This window comes from Sceloporus occidentalis, unplaced genomic scaffold (genome assembly GCF_023333645.1).
Source record: "Sceloporus occidentalis isolate IW3139 unplaced genomic scaffold, rSceOcc1.0.p SCAF_8, whole genome shotgun sequence".
Taxonomy (NCBI): domain Eukaryota; kingdom Metazoa; phylum Chordata; class Lepidosauria; order Squamata; family Phrynosomatidae; genus Sceloporus; species Sceloporus occidentalis.
In genome coordinates, this window is record NW_028316988.1 from 1060412 (window position 1) to 1078958 (window position 18547).

The 18547-nt window shown below is 46.3% G+C and overlaps 1 protein-coding gene across 3 annotated transcripts in view; it reads left to right on the plus strand.

Moving 5' to 3' along the window:
- Positions 1 to 18547, plus strand: part of LOC149307608 (immunoglobulin superfamily member 21-like) — a 149037-nt gene that overhangs the window by 102648 nt on the left and 27842 nt on the right. For all 3 annotated transcript variants that reach the window (XM_089536897.1, XM_089536896.1, XM_089536895.1), the window contains exon 4: positions 17237 to 17355. In XM_089536897.1, coding sequence (XP_089393023.1) covers positions 17237 to 17355 — 119 coding nt within the window. The remainder of the gene's footprint in view (positions 1 to 17236; positions 17356 to 18547) is intronic.

Consider the following 18547-nt stretch of genomic DNA (forward strand, 5'->3'; position numbering starts at 1 on the left):
GAAGAAGGTTTCTGAGTACGGCTCATTTTTTTGCAAATTGAGTTGTCAAAAACGCTCTGCCGTCGCATGACGGTTGCATTTTGTGCACGATCCCAGTCTAGAGAGAGAGAGAAGAACGGGAAGGATTCCATTATCCAGAAGGAAAGAGGATACATTTTGGAAATCAAAATGAACAGCAACAGAAAAGGAATGAAAGAAGGGAGGGAGGGGGGCTGAGAAAAGAAAGGATAAAAATACCAAACGGGTGGAATTTGTAGCCCAAACGTGCCACAAAGGCAGGAGAAGTTTAAGGCAGAAGGTGGCTTCCGATTGGCTGGGAAGGCTTCGCAGGATGGAGGGGGATAAGGCATCCACATTTACATATAAATGAAGATATTTACAAATTAATGCATTTTCAAGACAGAGGAAGTCCCAACTCTGCAGCTGTCAGCGCAATGGCCCACCTTATCATTTGGGGAGAGGAGGCGAAGGCGAGGAAGATTTACCCGAGAACAGAAAGGCATTTTCGGGTGCCCTCCTGAATAAAAATGGAAAATGCCTGAGGGTGGATACTTTATAGAAGGGAGGGCATGCAACCAGAGTCAAAGTGTGGTTTGTATACACTTCCCGGATCGCAGTGGGCCACACCAACAGAGCCATAGGCAACCAGAAGTCTCCTCTGATAACTCTCTAAGCAGATGGTGTATTGCCCAGTATTGCCAACTCTGACTGGTAGCAATGCCTTTCCAGGGTTTCAAGCAGGAGTCTTTCCTCCTAGTTCTGCACTGGAGCTGCAACAGAAGCAAGATCTTCTATGAAGGTCCACAGAGAAGATCTTTGGCCCTCTTAGACCAATATTGCCAACTCTGCTTGGCATCAGAGGCTATCCAAGGTTTCAAGCAGGAGTTTTCCTCCTAGCCTTCCACCAGAGCTGCCACTGAAGCAAGGACCTTCTATGAAGGTTCATAGGGCAGATCCTTGGCCCTCTTAAACCATTAATGCCAACTCTGGTTGGCATCTGAGGTTTTCCAGGTGTTCAAGCAGGCATCTTTCTTCTTGGCCTTCCACCAGAGCTGCCACCGAAGCAAGGACCTTCTATGAAGGTTCATAGGAAGGATCTTTGGTCCTCTTAGACCAATATTGACAACTCTGGTCAGCAGCTGAAGCACTCTAGGGTCTCAAGTCAGTAATGGAAACAGAACATGGCAAAAGTGTACCATCTTCTCCTGGTCCTACATGGAGATACGGGGACTGAACCCGGGACCTTCTGCACATGAACTGAAGAAACTGGCCTTGTAGTGTATCAGACCCTGGAGTCCTGTGGGGCATCCTAGTATGGCCAACTCTGGCTGTCAGCTTGCACTCTCCAGTGTTTCGGGAATAATTCTTTACTCTAGTCCTTTGCTCCAGATCTTCCCTTTGGGAGTCTGCCAACCAGACATCACCCTACTTGGCCTGCAGAAGCAAGGGCAATAGGATGGTCCATGTTCCTTGCCACTGCTCCCCATTGCATGCTGGATCTCAGTGGTGCACTTTTGCCATGTTCTATTTCCATTATTGACCTTCTGTGTCGGAACATGGGAAGCTGTTTCATCCTGCGTCCAGCCCCTGGGGCCCCATCTAGCTCAACTCTGACCATCAGGTATTGCTCTCAGGTAGTCTTCTCCTCTACAAACCCTACCTGGGAATCTCCCAATCTTCCCTCCTGGTGGACTCCCATCCAAATCCTAACCTTGCCTGACCCAAATCGGGCAAGATCTGATATCTCCAAGGAAGACTGCAGAGACCTGAGCAGCATCCTTGGAACGCCAATCTAACAGCGTTGCCTTTTTCATTCCCTCGCCTTCCTTGACAGACTTGCAGGAAAGGGCTCCTTCTCCTTTCAAGAGGGTTTGAGAAGTGGAAGGTGGATGAAACACCGCACTCCATTTAATTGCTGGGGACAAACGCCTCATTTTTCCATTAGTTGCTACCAGGGGAATTACCCAGCTTGCTTCTCCCTTTCTATACTCTACCTTGGGAAGACTGGACACAGTCCCTTTTCCCATCCAGCGTGGTTTTATTTTCCTAGAAAACATGATGGATTCTTTTTGTGGGTTTCTGGTACCTTCCAGAGTTGGCAAGGACAGTCTTGGCATGTTCCGCTGATAAGAATGCAATACGATGATAAGAACTGGAATATGATGCAAAGAACAAGTGTGATGTACTCCACTTGGAAATGGTGCTTGGTCCTTATCAGGGGGATTTGGATTATCTCGGGCCACAATTTTGGTCTCTCTTGGCTTTATCTTCCTCACAGGCTTGTTGTTATGAGGACAAAAATGAGGAGGAAGGAAGCATGCATCCGCACTGCAGAATTAAAGCCGTCTGACACTACTTATAACTCCATCCTGGGATTTGTAGTTTGGTGAGGGATTCAGCCAGGTCTATCAGAGTGCTTTGGGGTTTCACCAAATTACAAATCCCAGGATCCTGTAGGGGAGAGATGTCGGAAGTGGTGTCAAACTACTTCAATTCTGCAGTGTGGATACACTCAAAGTCATGGGTCTCTCTGCTTCCTTTCTTCCTTTGATGCCTTCCAATACCAACAACAACTCCCCAGCCTTGCCAATTCATTGCATCCATCCCTCCGTGTTGCCTATTTTTAAAACCCGCTGGCATTTATTTTCCTAATCAGCACCCCAGTCATCGTCTCCTTGCAGCTCGGCGTGACTCGAACACAGGCCGTGTCTAAAAACCCACCTGACCCCACGCCATTCCCACACAAGCACATACACCGCCAGCACCTAGAATTAAAATATGTAAAAAAGGCATTGCCTCTCTCTTTCTGGAATGGAGAAGGAAAGAAGACAAAGCTCCCTTGGGAAACTGTTTGGTTCCCTCTAGTGATAGAGAGGTGCAATTTCCAGGCTTTCTCTCCAAGACTATATACTTGTCAGCCCTCCACATTCGCACCTTTGACTTTTGCAGATCTGATTATTCGCGGATTTGATTAGGGAACCCTATCATGGGAGAGTCTGTGACTTGCCTAAACCCCAATCTGGCGTTCAATGCCAATGTTCTCTATGGCCAGACATAATGAAACAGGCCCACAGTCTTATTCTACGGATGTAATTCCTCCTCCTTGTTGTTTGCTTGCAAAGCACATGCCACAAATCCCCATTGCACCTGCTGGGGAAGCATGCACTTCCCGGGTGGCTCTGCATTGTTAGCAAAGGTTGGAAGGAAACCCATTATCCAGCCTCCCTTTCCTGTCCTCTGCCATCCCTTGCAGCTGTCCAGATGTTGCAGGGACTTTGGGCTCCCTTTTTCCCTGACAGTCTGCGGCGACAAGCCGAGCTGAGCCGCTTTCTTGGAAATCTCGGCAGGCGAGAGGATGGAGCGTTGACATAAATCCGGACAAAAATAGAACACAAAATCCAGACGCATGTGCAACAACAGCAACAACAATTTATTTCGGTCATTGACCGGTATATAAATAATAAGTCCAATGGTTAAAACAAGGGAGAAGCTTAATTTTTGCATCTAACATCAATTACGACTGACCATTTGAAGATGTACCTTATGCATAATGCAGCAAAATTTTGCTAATTTGAGTATCGCAATTTGGTTCTGACTATTCAACGAATGGAAAAATATCATTAGTTAAAAAGGAGGGTAATCAGCTGTAGTTATAAAACTGACGATTCAAAAGTATGTGAGTTGTAGTTCCCATATAGCACCACTATCACAATGTGGTTTTTTCAGGGGTGAGAAATAAACAAATGCCTCCCTCCTTCCGCCAGCAAGAAATCACTTCCAGCGATGGTGGCTTTATGGCTAATTATGCCATCGGCTTTATGGCCGGGCTTATAAAACCCAAAACCGGGGAATAAAAATGTTAAAGACAGACTTAATTTAAGGAGAAAGGCTGAAAGATTGCCTCTCATTATGAGAGAGAAGGGTGCTGTTTCCTAGAAAATGGGCCTGAATGGGTTTTGGAAACTGGAGGGTGCGACCAAATTTTCCCGTTTCCTTTCATTTAGTTGGGATTCATTGTAATTTGGGAATGGTCTGCTTAAATCCAGAGAACAGGGATCAATGTAAAATACTACATCTAAGCAGGAACAAATGAAGTGCTGAAATATAGGATGGATGACACCTGGGTTGAAAGCAGTACATATGAAAAGGATCTTGGGGTCTTAGTGGACCCAAACTAGATATGAGTTGGTAGTGTGATGCGGCAGCTAAAAAGGCCAATGCGATTCAAGGCTGCATCAATAGGAGTGTAGTACCTAGATCAAGGGTAGTCATAGTGCCACTCTATTCTGCTTTGCTCAGGCCTCACCTGGAAATTGGTGCCCAGTTCTGGGCATTGCGATTTGGAAAGCTTGCGGACAAGATGGAACAGTGTCCAGAGGCGGGTGACCAAAAACGGTGGAAGGTCTGGAAACTAAAGTCCCACAAGGAGTGATTTGGGAAACTGGGTGTGTTTAGCCAGGAGAAGAGAAGGTTAAGAGGTGACACGATGTTGTCGAGAGCCTTCAATGTACAGTGAATCCATCATGGGATTTTCTTGGTAAGGTTTGTTCAGACAGTGTTTGCTCTTGCCTTCTTCTGAGGCTGAGAGTGTGCTTTGCCCAAAGCCACCCAGTGACTTTCCATATCCGAGCAGGGATTCAAATCCTGGTCCTCAGAGTTGTAGTCCAACACTCAAATCACTATACCATGCTGGGTTTTGTGACAATGGGAGCCACCATTAAATATCTGAAGGGAGGTCATGTAGTAGATGGAGCCAACTTGTTTTCTGATGCTCCAGAGACATAGCTCTTACAGTCCAGATGTTCTTCCTAACATTTCGGTGGAATCTCCTTCCCTGTCATTTGCATCCATTGCTCTGCGTCCTAAGGCTGCATCCGCACTGCAAAAATGGTCCAGTTTGATGCCGCTTTAAGTGCCACAGCAAACCCGCTTTGGACCAACCTTGCCAAGATGTGCAACTTGGAGCCACTAGAAGCCGAGCACGACTTGAAGGCGCACAACAGCAACAGCAACGACATTTAAATATTAGACGGAACATCTGGACTATAGGAGCAGTGTGCCAAGCAACTAGTTACTTCCAAGCGTAATGTTGCCTTGATGCATGATGGAGGGAGATCAATGCTTGCGGATGCTCTTTCCTCGGTGTTTGTTGGCAGGAGCAATCTGTGCTGAAACCGGATCTGGAGATCTCTTCTTCGTCTCGGCTTTGTTTCCTAGGCAGCCTGGGTTTTGCTCACCCGCCGCTTTAATTGTTGTGGGTCTTTTTCTTCTTCTGACATGACTAATTATTGTTTTGCAAGGATTTCTGGGGCTTTACTAATTGATTACATATTCCCTGACTTGACAATTTTCTTCTGTTTTTTGGAATGCAAAATGAACCGGAGCGCTCTCTCTTTCTCTCTCTTTCTCTCTCTCTCTCTCTCTCGCTTTCTCTCCTTTTCCTCCTCCTTGTAACTCTATTGTGTATATGGATGTTTTCTCTCCACTTCTCCTTTATTGACTTTGTTCCTTCTCCAAGCTATATAAAGTGATTTTTCCTCCCCCTTTTTGCACTGAAGGAATGCACAAAGGGGATTGGGTTGGAACTCTCTGTCTTTTTCCTTCTCTGATTTTGACCTCGAAACTTGCGCCTGGCTTAAACTTTTGAAGAACAAACTCACAGCGCAGCACTGAATCTGCACTTCAATAATGCTGGAACTTAGAATTTAAAGCAGTAGTTCCCAACCTTTGGGCCTCCATTTGTTTTGGACTTCAGATCCCAGAAGCCCCAGACAACTTGGCCAACTGTCAGGAATCATGGGAACCGAAGTCCAAATCATCCGCAAAGGTTGGGAACTTGTACTTTAAATTCTAAGTTCCAGCATTATTGTCTTTTTGGCCGTGTCTGCACTGCAGAAACAGAGCGACTTGATGCCACTTTAACTGCCAAGGCTCCATGCTATGGGATGATGGGATCTGTAGTTTTGTAGGCTCTTTAGCCTTCTTTGTCAGAGAGCTCTGGTGCCACAACAAACTACAAATCCCAGGTTTCCATGGGATGAAATTTCTCAGATTTCTCAGCTGTTGAGTCTGTGATTCTCAGCCTTTGGATATCTAGATATTCTGGACTGCGTCTCTCAGAAGTCTCAGCCAGCATGGCCCACAGTGAAGGACGCTGGGAGCTGGAGTTGGAAGCAACCGGAGAGCCAAAGGTTAGGAACCATAGACTTTGCATGCTGGAAGCTGACAGTTTTCATTCTTTCCATGCACTGGGATTTCAGCGCATGCCCTGGAGCACAATTCCCCCCCCCCCCCCATTTTACGATGTACGTTTAAAGCAGAGAGGAGATGAAGGAGTCAGAGGCTGGCATGAATCCCAAGCCATCAATTAACGCACGCATGGACCCCCCAAAAAAAGAAATGGGGAATGAATGCCCAGTGGCCTAGCCTGGAGGCAACCCTGTGCTGGAATAGATTACAAGGCAGCAATTCGCTCCCACGTCGGCCGCACCAGCATTGGCTGAGCATTGATGTGCCAGCATCTCATCTTCGTACTCCTGGATGTGAGTTCTGGGGTTTAATGCACACTCCCCATCAGGGTTGCTAGGACCGTCAAGTTTCCAGACCTAGATCTGATACTGAGGGATGATATCAGGAAGCATTATGTATTATGAACGAAGTGCGGTTGCTCACAGCTTGTTGTTCCAATGTGCACACACACACACACAGAGGATGTCTTTGCAAGTTTGGACATGAAGATGGAAATGTTAGCAAAAGGGGAGTAGGATGGGGGACACCTGGCCTGACAGTGTGAAAGAGACCTAGGAGTCCTAGTAAACCACAAGCTGAACATGAGCCAAGAATGTGATGTAGCAGATAAAAAGACCAAGACAATTCTAAGCTGTGTCAATAGAAGTATAGTGTCTAGATCCAAGGAGGCATACAACCTGCACAGAGCCACACACACACACACACACACACACACATATATATGGATATAAATTAATGAAATAAGTAATTTTTAGAGAGACAGCAGTTTGAGTTATATGCATGCACTAAACTACATCAGTATATAGATATATGCGTGCATTTTCATCTGAGCAATCTGGGATATACAGTGGACCCTTGTTATACGTTGGGGTTTGGTTCCAAGATCCCCCGTGTATAACAAAATCCGTGTATGCTCAAGTCCCATTAAATATAATGACATAGCAAAATGGTGTCCCTTATAAAAATGGAACATCAAGGTAAATTTATACTTTTTTGGAATATTTTCAAACCGTGTATGCTTCAATCCGTGTATAAAAAATCCGTGTATAAGAAGGGCCGACTGTACTCAGAAGACTTGGGAGGAACAGAACTCAGATATTCCTTCCCAACGCAAACCCTCAAAAGCTGTCAAGGATAGTCCTTATCTCTTCTAGAAGGGCTTGCAACTAGCTTCTCTCTCTCCTTTCCTTCCTTCCTTCCTTCCTTCCTTCCTTCCTTCCTTCCTTCCTTCCAGCACTGAGCACTTAAAAGCCTTGGAAAATTGTTGCCCAGGCTTGCACAAATTGCCTGCATTACCAATGCCATGTTTGCAGTGAAGGAGGATAGCTCTCCCTCCCTGACAGGTTCACCTCTCTCTTTCTGCCTCCCTCTCGTTCTTTTATTTTTAAGAAACGAGAGAGATAGAGAAGAGAAATAGCCACCCTGTTGTTGTTTGCTGTAGAAAGAATCAAGAAATTGCGGGTTCCGCTGGAGGGTGTAAAAGGAGGCCACAATTGTTGCTGTCATTTAAAAATAACAACGCACGCGCTCCTTGTCTCCTGTGCCTCCGGTCGCTGCTTATGGTGGCTTTCCATGGGATCACAGACTCCTAGATTTGGAAGGGATCCCCCAAAGGGCATGCAGTCCAACCCCATGGTCTTTTAGATAACCTGGACCCAAACTATGCAGGACTTTAACCTTTCAAGAGGGAAACCCATATACAAAACTCATATATCGGTGGCTGAAATGCAGGAAGCACCATTAGGGTAAGGGTCGGTCATGCCAACTTTGTAGGCATCACTTGCAACACTGAAGCACAAAGCACAGGTCCCCAAATGTGCGATCTTTACACGTCCGGGTCAAGTCTGGAAGATGTGGAACTTGTTAGGAATGACCCCAAAACAAATCCTGAATCTTGTCGCATGTTTTCTGAACATGACTTGTCAGCAGGACGTCTTGCAGAAACTGGCCTGAATGCAGGAGTCAGCTAGAAGCTGTCAAGTTTGACCTCTTCTTCAACCCTTGTCCTCATAAGCCTCTCTTGCAAGAAGAATATATATATATATATATATATATATATATATATATATATATATATCTCCATCCATCCTCACACAGTTCCTCATTGTCAGCTAAGTAAAATATCCATGCATTATTCATACTGACTCCAGAGCCGGTAACTTTACCAAAATAGAAAAATTGCATAGAGAAAGAACTCTTGCATTCGGCCTTTGGTCAAGGTGCAGGCATGAAACACGAAGACGTTTTGAGATCTTTGTGGTGGGATTCCAATTATGTGTGTATGTCAAGTTGTTTCCAACTTACAGCGACCCTAAGGCGAACCTATCATAGGGTTTTCTTGGCCAGATTTGTTCTAAGGAGGTTTGTCATTGCCATTCTCTGGGGCTGAGAGACTGTGGGTTTCCCAAGGTTTCCCAGTGGGTTTCATGGCCAAGCGAGAATTGAACCTGGTCTCTAGACTTGTAGTCCAATGTCTCAAACCACTACACCATGCTGTCTCTTTTCAAATTGGCACAGGTGCAGTGCCATTACTAGGGGAGTACGGAGGGTTTGGATCAGTGATTCCCAACCTTTAGTCCTCCAGGTGTTTTGGACTTCAGCACCCAGAAGCCCCAGCCAATATAGCCAACAGTCAGGAATTCTGGGAACTGAAGTCCCAAACATCTGGAGGACCAGAGGTTGGGAACCACTGGTTTAGAGCACACCGGGTGACACCTCAGAGAAGGGTGACACCTGGCCAGGCCCTCTTCCAATCGCAGGGGGCTGTGGTGCCAGGTCTGTTCCACCCCTTCTTTTCACTGTCCTGGCTCTTTCGGATAAGGGAGCCGTGACATCAAAAAAAGGATGGTTGAGGTGCCCCTTCTGTGCCCACCTGTCGCCTCAATTGCCTAGCCACCTGCCTGCCCCATGGAAGCCCTGGGAAGGCATTGGGTTGGTGGCAGGTAGACAGCCATTTAAGCAAGCGAGGCAGAAGGAGGGTAAGGTAGGGAGAAGGTAGGGTAGGTCACCACCACCTGACATCCATTTCTGGGTCCGGCCAAGTGGCAAACGGTCATTTACCTCCTTCTCCAGCTTTGCCATGGCCGTTCCTCCTATCCAAAAGGCTCAGTGTGACATCCAAGGAGGGACCTTCCAAAGGAGGCATGACTCCCTTCTGCCCACTCAGTCCCTTCCTTTGGATCCTATGACACATGTTGCATTCCCTGGCTTCTCTTCTCTTCCCTTCCCATCTTTCCTCTTTTCCTCTTCCTTTTCTTTCCCAGCAGTCTGGTAATTAAAGGCAGAAGCAGATGGCGGAGGTTTCGTTGCAAGTGGCGTTCCCATTAACATAAGCTGCTGGTTGACAGATCCCTTCAAGGGGGCCGGAAGGAGGGCGCAAATCGCGGCAAATAGGAAATCAAAGTGCTATCCCGGATAGCAATGTAAATCCTCCATGCTTTGTGAGGATAAAAGATGACGCTAAGTTTTCTCCCTTCTGCGGGAGAAAACACATTTTCCTCTGGAGTTTTCTCCCTCTGTCGAGGACATCCCAAAGCATTGCCAGTGAAATATTCTGCAGACGTTAAGCATCATACCATCTCCATCTTTGGCCTTTTCCCCATGTGAACCGATAGCTGAACTGGTATTATGCTGAGAAAAATGCACGCAGTTTGAAAGAGCCCTGCTGGGTTAGACCAAAAATACATGTATTCCAGCATTTGCTTTGCCATGATGGCCAACCAAAAAACCCTGAAGCAATATGGAATAGCAATAGCATTTACATTTCTATATCGCTTATCGATGGATTCAGAGCAACAGCCCTCTCCCATTGTGACTTCCCCAAAACTGGTAGACATATTCAACCACATGTGTATTTTATGCACTTTGTGCAGAATAAGCCTTGAACCATAAAGATTTTTAGCAGTTGAGGATTCTCCCCGTCAGAGTTCTTGATACTTAAGAAATGCAAATCAAATCTCCTTCCCAACCCCAGTGTGCAAGCTGTGCTTACAGCCGTACCTGATTTCCTCTCCCAAAACCCCAAAGACTGGGCCCTGCGTGGGCGACCTCTCCATTGCCCTCTAGCTTTGTTCGGAGTACCAGACATAGGAGTTGTTTGGTGTGTTTGTGCAATTAATTCTCCCTGGCCTACTTCTGGAAGAGAAGGCTTCTCGCTGGGGAACTTCAGGGGATCTGTTATCTGGGACAATCTGAGAAGCATCCGATTTGCGCTCCTCGGGTCGTCCGACTGTAGTATTTCCAGCATGGACCGCCTGCCGTCCTCCACACCCTCATAGTACTAGAAGGAGGTCATGGCCAACCTCCTGCTGCATGGGGAACAAATGGTTTCCGTGGCGGATACAAAGAGGAGGCCTTTGGATGGGAGAGGCTGTTGGTTGTGACCTCAGGAGTACTTGCAAAGAACGGCTCCGGCTGGAAAGAAGAAAAGAAGCCATATTGCCAACGTTCAACTAGTTGCGGACTGGAGTGCTTCCCACTCGAAAGGCCTCTGTGATCTTAACAATTGATGCGATCAAAGACTCTGGACAGCTGTCTTCGATTACAGGAGACCATTATTGAGCTAGAGAGACCAAGGGGTAACTTGTGGAAGACAAGGCTTTAATATCCATCGCTGTGCACCTGCTGCCATTCTGCAAGGAAAGTATGGAACGTGGCAATGGAAAGGAGCATATCTTACTAGGTACATTGCATGTGTCATACCTTATAGTGTGCATCATGTGTTTTCAGAAAGATGCCATCAACATGGTGTCAGTGAGGTGGTGGATCTGCACTGAGCTTTGGACCAAACCTTGCAGGAGATGTGGAAGGCACTACAGCTTCAATAGCTTCTTCAACATCCGATCAGTGTTTAAATGGAATCTTTTTTCTGGTAATATAAACCCATTGGTTTGTGTCCTAGGAAGACAAATCCCATCCCATCTTCTGCATGACAACCCTTCAGATATTTAAAGATGGTTGTCATTGAATCATAGACTCGTGGGGTTTGAAGGACCTCCAGGAACATCTAGTTCAAACCCCAGTCATTTCAGAATATCCAGCTAAAACCTTCCCAAAAGCTGCTCGCCCAGCCTTCCCTTAAAGACCTCCAAAGACTTCTGAGAGAGTCCATTCCACCATCAAACAGGTTCTTGCAGTCAAGAAGTTCTCCCTGGTGTTGGCTCAGACTTTCCATCCTTGCACTTTCCTTTCTTGCCATTTCTATTACCGCTTCCAATTACAAGAAGGAGGAGGAGGAGGGAAAAGCAGAACTCATCATTCAGCTATCCAAGGGGAAGCTTTAAACCCAAAATTGCAGGAGGGAGGGCTGCTTGGATTTATTTAGACACACCAAGGAGGCTTTCATTCGCTTTCTCTCTCTGGCATGCTGGGTTGCTCACTTATGTATCCGGACCTCATTAAGCACATGCGCCTCGGCTTACTGGCAAACAGAAAAAAGGAAACAAGAAAGGAATATTCCCAGAACAAATCACAGGGAGAATTTCTGGCCTCTCCTCATGCCATCAAGATAAATGCTGCTTGGCTCTACTCTAAGGGAAGCGGCAGCATTGGCGGGGAAAATATGGCCCTCCATGCGGCTTTTTTCACCGTGGGGTTCTTTATTTCCTTATTTATTTTAACTTCTTTCTAAACAAATCAAGTTGCAAGGGACTGTGCGGATGGGTGGAAACTGGTGTTCCTAATTTTGTTTCAATGGAAGAAGAGAGCGGTGTTCTGGAGAAATGGCTTGCTTGCAAATGCCAAAGACGCATTGGAAAAAGTTACCGTTTTGCAACTGCAACTCCCAAGATCCTCCAGCCACCATTTCTCGGAATTGTCATCCAGCGAAGGAAGTTTTCCAAGGCTGAAGCTTGGATGCACTGATCTATTGCCTTGCTCTGGGAATAAGAGATAGTGGACTTTCCCAAGTGGGTTTCCATGCCCAAGCGGGGATTCAGACCCTGGTCTCCCAGTCCAACACCCAAACCTCTGGCTCTCAGAATAGACCCATTGAATATAGGGGAATTTGGTAAGACAACACCTATATAAGGTTCCATTGATTCAATGAGTCTATGCTAGTGGCGACTAAAAATTGAATTATGCCCGGGTGTGAAACAAGGTATGGTGGTTCCAAGTTCTCATGCTCTTCTGTGGACCTGCAGTCCATTTCCTCGTATACATATTTTCCTGTGGAGAATGGGAAGCTGAGTCAGCCCCTTGGGACCCCATCTAGTTGAATATTGCTAACTCCGACAGGTGTAACACTCCAGGGTCTCATGTAGGATTCTTCACCTGGCTCTACTAAGATATTGAACCCAGGGCGTTCTGCACAGGGACTGGGGAAGCTGGCCTTGCAGTGAGGCCAGTCCTATGGGACCTCCTACTATGGCCAACTCCGACCAGCAACTTTTGCTCTCCAGGGTTTCAGGAAGGATTCTTTTCTCTAGCCTAGTGTTTCCCAAACTTTGGTACTCTAGGCATTTTGGACTTCATCTCCCAGAACTCCTGATTGTTGACCAACTGGCTAGAGCTTCTGGGAGTGCAAGTCCAAAACACCTGGAAGACCAAAGTTTGGGAAGCACGGCCTAGCTCTACCTGAAGATCTCCAGATCTTCCCTTTGGTAGGTCTACCAACCAGACATCATCCTACTTGGCTTTCAAGAGCCAAGAGAAGTAGGATGGTCCATATTCCTTGCCATGAAATCAGTGCTCCCCATTGCATGTTGTGTACTTTTGCTATGTTCTGTTTCCATTTAAACAACTCTGTTGATCCTCTATATGTCTTCTGTCCACAGAATCATTTTATGACTATCATGGTTTGAACAATGAAGGGAGATAGGATGGGGAAGTGAGAATGTGGCGGTTGAGGTTCTTAATGGTGTTTTTAAAAATGGCTTTGGAGGGAGAGTTCAACCTCACTAGAAGGAATGATAAAAACTCACTCCGTGCAAAAGCCAGGCATGCTCTGATCCTTGCGCAGCCGCGCTCCCTCCCTCCCTCGACTCCATCAGTGCCACGTTCGCCGGGCGAATTAATTGGCCATGCTCACACAGATGCCTGGATCAACCAAACACATTTAAATCAAAACCCACCAGCTCTTTTTGCATCTCGCGGAGCTGGAAGCAGCCACCGATGAAACGCCAGCTGTTTCCAGTCATGAGGACTTGCAGGGAGACAGGAAGGAAATGGAGTTGGCACGGGAGCGTTTGTCACTGTGCGACTAAACAAGTCGCTTCCGGGTGATGGCTGTGCCAAGGCAAACAGGGTATTCTTGGCAAGATTTCTTGCCTTTGCCTTCCTCTGAGGCTGAGACAGTGTGACTTGCTACCTAATGGGTTTCCATGGCCAAGCCCTGGTCTCCCAGAGTCATAGTCCAATGCGCAATCCATTCCACCACATGAGCATTTATAGAAGTCTTTAACAAGTGATGGGCAACTGCAGGCCCCATCTTTTGCTCTCCTCTCCTCCTGTCCCAGCCCCAAAATAGCAGGGAAAGGCTTTTAGGGCATGTTTGCAGAGCTGTGCGTCAAGTAAAAAGGCAAAGCGCCGCGTCTCCATTTGGTTTACCTTCCCCTTTGCCGAGCATTATCATCTTTTCCAATGCGTGGCGTTGTCTCATATTATGTCCTAAAGTATGACAGATTCGATGGATTCACTTTCTGGAGAAGCACCATTGCTAATGTTGTTGTTGTTTTATCCATTTACATCCCACCTTTTTCTGGCTGTCCTTCAAAACATGTGTATTTCCGCGCAGAATATGTTCTGGGAACAACTTTGGGATGTGCGGGTGCCAGGTAAAAACTGCACCAAATGCTCAACACTGTGTTGCTATTCCTCCCAACTGGGTTTCTCAAATATTAGAAAATCTCTTTTCCAAACCATTTAGGAAACAGTGAATATTCTTTCCATCCTCAGTTATAGGGCGCATGGGATTGCTGACGAATACTTCTTTGCGTCTTTTCTGAAACCTGGTCCGTTGCAACCGTGTCACATCCTGGCCTTGCTATTTCCCCGCTCTTCTTTCCTTCCCTCCCTTTGCAATAACACAATTACTTACCCTTCTGAGAAGCTGTCAGTGTTGGTAAACTCCAGCTGTTAAACTGCATTACACAGATCTCTCCTTAAAACCTTCTGCAGTTTATTAATAGTTTATTGATTCCAAAGCCCATCACCGGCAGCAGGGAAAACATATATATATATATATATATATATATATATATATATATATATGAAGATGCCTTGGCCCAATTCTGTTCCCCCTGCTTCCTCTGTCCCTCCTGTCAGCCCCAGGTTATCTGAATACTGACTACTAACCAGACAGCCGATCGAAAGCATTCAATTCCCTGGGAAAATATGTTCTCCTGCCTACTTAATCCACTTAGAGGAATAGGCAGCTCCACGGATGAGGCGAGGTTTGGAGGACGGCGAGGATCATCAGGTCAAGAGGAGCCCAATGGCATGTCTCAAGCTTTCAATGGCAATCTAGCCCCAGGAAAAGAAAATAGAAGATCTTGGGCCTTTTTTGGAGAGAGCCCATTTCCCCTGTAATGTGGCTTTCCTCTTGTCCAACTACTTTCCACCTTACCAAGCTTTATCATCTTTTCTGGTGAGCCCTGTCTTCTCATGATGTGTCCAAAGTATGACCTTATGAAGCACAATGGGCTTTTCTGGTGAGCCCTGTCTTCTCGTGATATGGCCAAAGTACAACAGCCTCAGTTGAGTCATTTTGGCTTCTAGGGTAAATTCAGGCTGGATTTTCTTTCTTCTTTCCTGTTCTGTGTCATCAAGTTGGCTTTGACTTATGGCGACCCTATGAATGAGAGACCTCCAAATCCTCCTATCATCCATAGCCCTGCTCAGGTCTTGCAGACTCAGATTGTGGCTTTCTTGGTGGAGTCTATCCATCTGCAGTGTGGTCTTCCTCTTCCTCTGCTGCCTTCCACCTTTCCAAGCATTCTCGTGTTTTCTAATAAGTCCTGTCTTCTCATGAAATGTCCAAAGAATGACAACCTCAGTTGAGTCATATTGATTTCCAGGGAGAGTTCAGGCTCGGTTTGCTCTTGGATCCAGTTATTGGTCGTTTTGGACATCTGGAAAACTCCATCCAGCACCACATCTCAGAGTAGTCGATTGCTACGGTTGCAATAGGAACCACTTGTTACTCAGAAGCAACACAGATAGTTACTCCTCCTTAGTTACTTTGCTCCTCCAGCCCCCCATTTAAGATGGTCTTGTCCTCACTTCTCCAGCCCTCCACCGTAGAAGGAATCCACGCTTTCGGAGTTGTTCCCAAATTCATCCTGCTTCCTGATGCCCTCCTTGGTGATGCTCTCCTTGGTGCCCTCCTTGGCCCATGCTAAGAAGCTTTCCAAGTTAAGAAATAAATCAATTCCCTCTACTTTTGGCGAAGGGAAGGCTCTTCTTGTGAGGCCGCCCTTTGCCTAGATCTTCGAAATTGGAGTCCTCCGCCTGCCCTCCCAAAACTTCCGCTCCCTGGGGTGCCATCTCTTCCTTTGATTAAGTCTCGATATCAAGCCTCGCCAGCAGGTTCCTGCAATCTGTCTTTTTCTACCAGGGAGCCTTCATCATTGCTCTCCGCGGAGACTCATTTTGAGCTCCCCTTCCAAATTGGACTCCGGGATGAGCTAGGGACACTTTGATTTTCATCCCCCTTTTTTTATCCTTCCCCCTGTTGCTTTACTCCTCCAGTGGCCTTCTCAGCTTGCCTTCCCCTCCCCTCTTCTCAGACATGTTTTTAATTTAAAGTTTTGTCACTTGATGCATTTAATAGCGGTGCAGAGAAATGTCAGAGCCGAGCAGAGATCAATGCATCCCACTGCTTAACCCTTGCTGCCAATTTCCAGAGATACTTCTCCATCATCCGCCCGTCTGGCCTACTTTACTTCCCCTCCTTTCTCCTTTTCTCCTCCTCCACCTCCATCCAGAAACTGACAATCATCCTTTCTTTCTTCCATTGTTATTTGGCGAAATTGCACTCGGAGAGCAAACTTGTCGGTTTCCAATCTTCGTCACTTTCTGCGTGTCCAAAAAAAAGAGACCGATCCAGTGACCTGATGGATTGTTAAGCTTAAAAGATGAAAGGATATTGTTTAGGTTAGTTAATATAGTTTTTAATATAGAATTGTAGAAGTATGAGTTAAGACGTTAAGCATAAACAGATGAAAACATTACTTAAAAGCAGATCAAAACAGAGTCTGGAAGAAAAAACAACAACCCACCCACCATTTTAACAACCGCAGCAGACATCTCTAGTTTTCAGGATCGAGAATGATAAAAGCTAGTACGGTCTTAGTTGCGCCACTAGATGCTTGAGAAGGATGGGGCTGGGATGAATTCCTTTAGTAGGGAGTTTTCCCCATTGCGGTGCTACTACAGAGAAGACCTTGTGTTGCATACCTGCCATCCTATCCTCTTGGGATGATGGGAGATGCAACAGGGCTTCTTCTGTGGATCTCACATTTGATCCATATAGGAATATCTCTTAGGACTGAAAATGTTGCAGAGAACCTTCCTCCCTCTTCCTTCTTCTACTTCTTCTTCTGTCGAGACTAGAAATAACAGTTGTTAACAGTGCATGGATGGTGAATAGTATCACGGAGTAGTATTCCACGGAGTGAAATTATTCCCTACAGAGATCTATAGAGCAAAGAGACCACCGAGTCCATTGTAAGCAGGGTGCATAAACTGAATTGCAAGTAGTCTTTCTCTCTCCGACCTCAACGTGGTTTTGATTTGGGGGTTTGATGACTGTGGAGATCAGTTCAATGGTTCTCCAAGTGTGTTTGTGTCTTCGGACGGTTGACATAGTTATGGTTGGCTGGGTTCAGTAGCAATGCAAGGAACACACATCTGTTGAAAATGTCTCTTGTGATAGCATCCTGAAAGCTTCTGGGGCAGCTTTGAATGGTGATTTCCACTGTGTCTGCACATCACACATCACACTATTCCCTCACTGTTTCCTCAAATGCCTTTTCTGTTTCAATCCCAGGCTTCCTGAAGTCCGGATCTCAGACAACGGCCCCTATGAGTGCCACGTCGGGATTTACGACAGAGCCACCCGGGAGAAGGTGGTGTTAGCATCTGGCAACATCTTCCTCAACGTGATGTGTAAGTTCACACACTTTCCATTTCCAAGAACCCTTATACATTTGCTTTTAAAAGGACCCAAAGTTGGAACGCTTGTGGTGTGCTAGATATTATTCATGAACCTAACTGTAATCATGCAAAAAGGACCTTGTGATTATTGTTGATCATAAACTGAATATGAGCCAGCAGTGTGATTGTGCAGAAAATAAGATGGATAATGTTTTAGCTGGCATTAATAGAACCATCATTTCCAAGGCAAGTGAAATAATAGTCCCACTATATTCTGCTCTGGTTAGGCCTCACCTGGAGTCCTGCGTTCAGTTCTGGGTGCCTCATTTTAAAAAGGATATAAGAGTGGGTTCAGAGAAGGGCAACCAGGATGATAAGAGGGATGGAGAACAAAACGTATGAGGAAAGGTTTGGGGCATGTTCAACCTGGTGGGGAGAAGACGGAGTGGAGACATGATGGTCCTCTTTCAATATCTCAGGGGCTTCCACAGAGGTTTCCTCCTTCCTCCCCCCTCTCTCTCCAGTGTATACGTAATGCACTGAATTCAATGGAGGATGCAAATGTGAGGCACATTAGTGCGCCATTAAATATGCAGCTTTTCCTTTTGCAAAGCCAAATGGGACCCATGCTAAGCAATGCTTGGACCACTGTCTAACTTTAGCACTACATATGGCTCTCCAGCTATTGTTGGGCTGCAACTTCCAGCAGTCCTTAGCTGGTGTAGTCAACACAGAGAGATGCTGGGAGATGCTTTTCTCTCTCAAATTCCTCTCCAGATTTCCAAACAAATGTGTAAGTGTGGCAAGATTCCTCTTCCACAAACCACAGCCGTTCACGCAACCATCTTCCTGAGTGGTTACAGACACTGCAGCGAGTCGCATTGTTTTGCCTGTGGACCCTGCATTTCTGAGATGAAACATAAGGCTTGTGAGCACATTGGGCAGATTGCGCTCTTTGTTGGCGCTGCCATTGCCCTGTGCCAGGGGTACCAAATGCCTGTTTAAAAATAAATGAAAGGGACATCGCCAAAGTACACGCAGGCATACAAACACCAGCTGTCCCTTGCAATCCCACTCCAGACCTGACTCTGCAAGGAGGCAGCTGGAGTAGCGACAGAGTCAGCAGGTTGTGACTGCGGTCGCCAAGAAGCCAGGTTTCCATCTTAAGTTGTTTTTGGAGAGGGAGAGGGAGATGGAGTCCGAG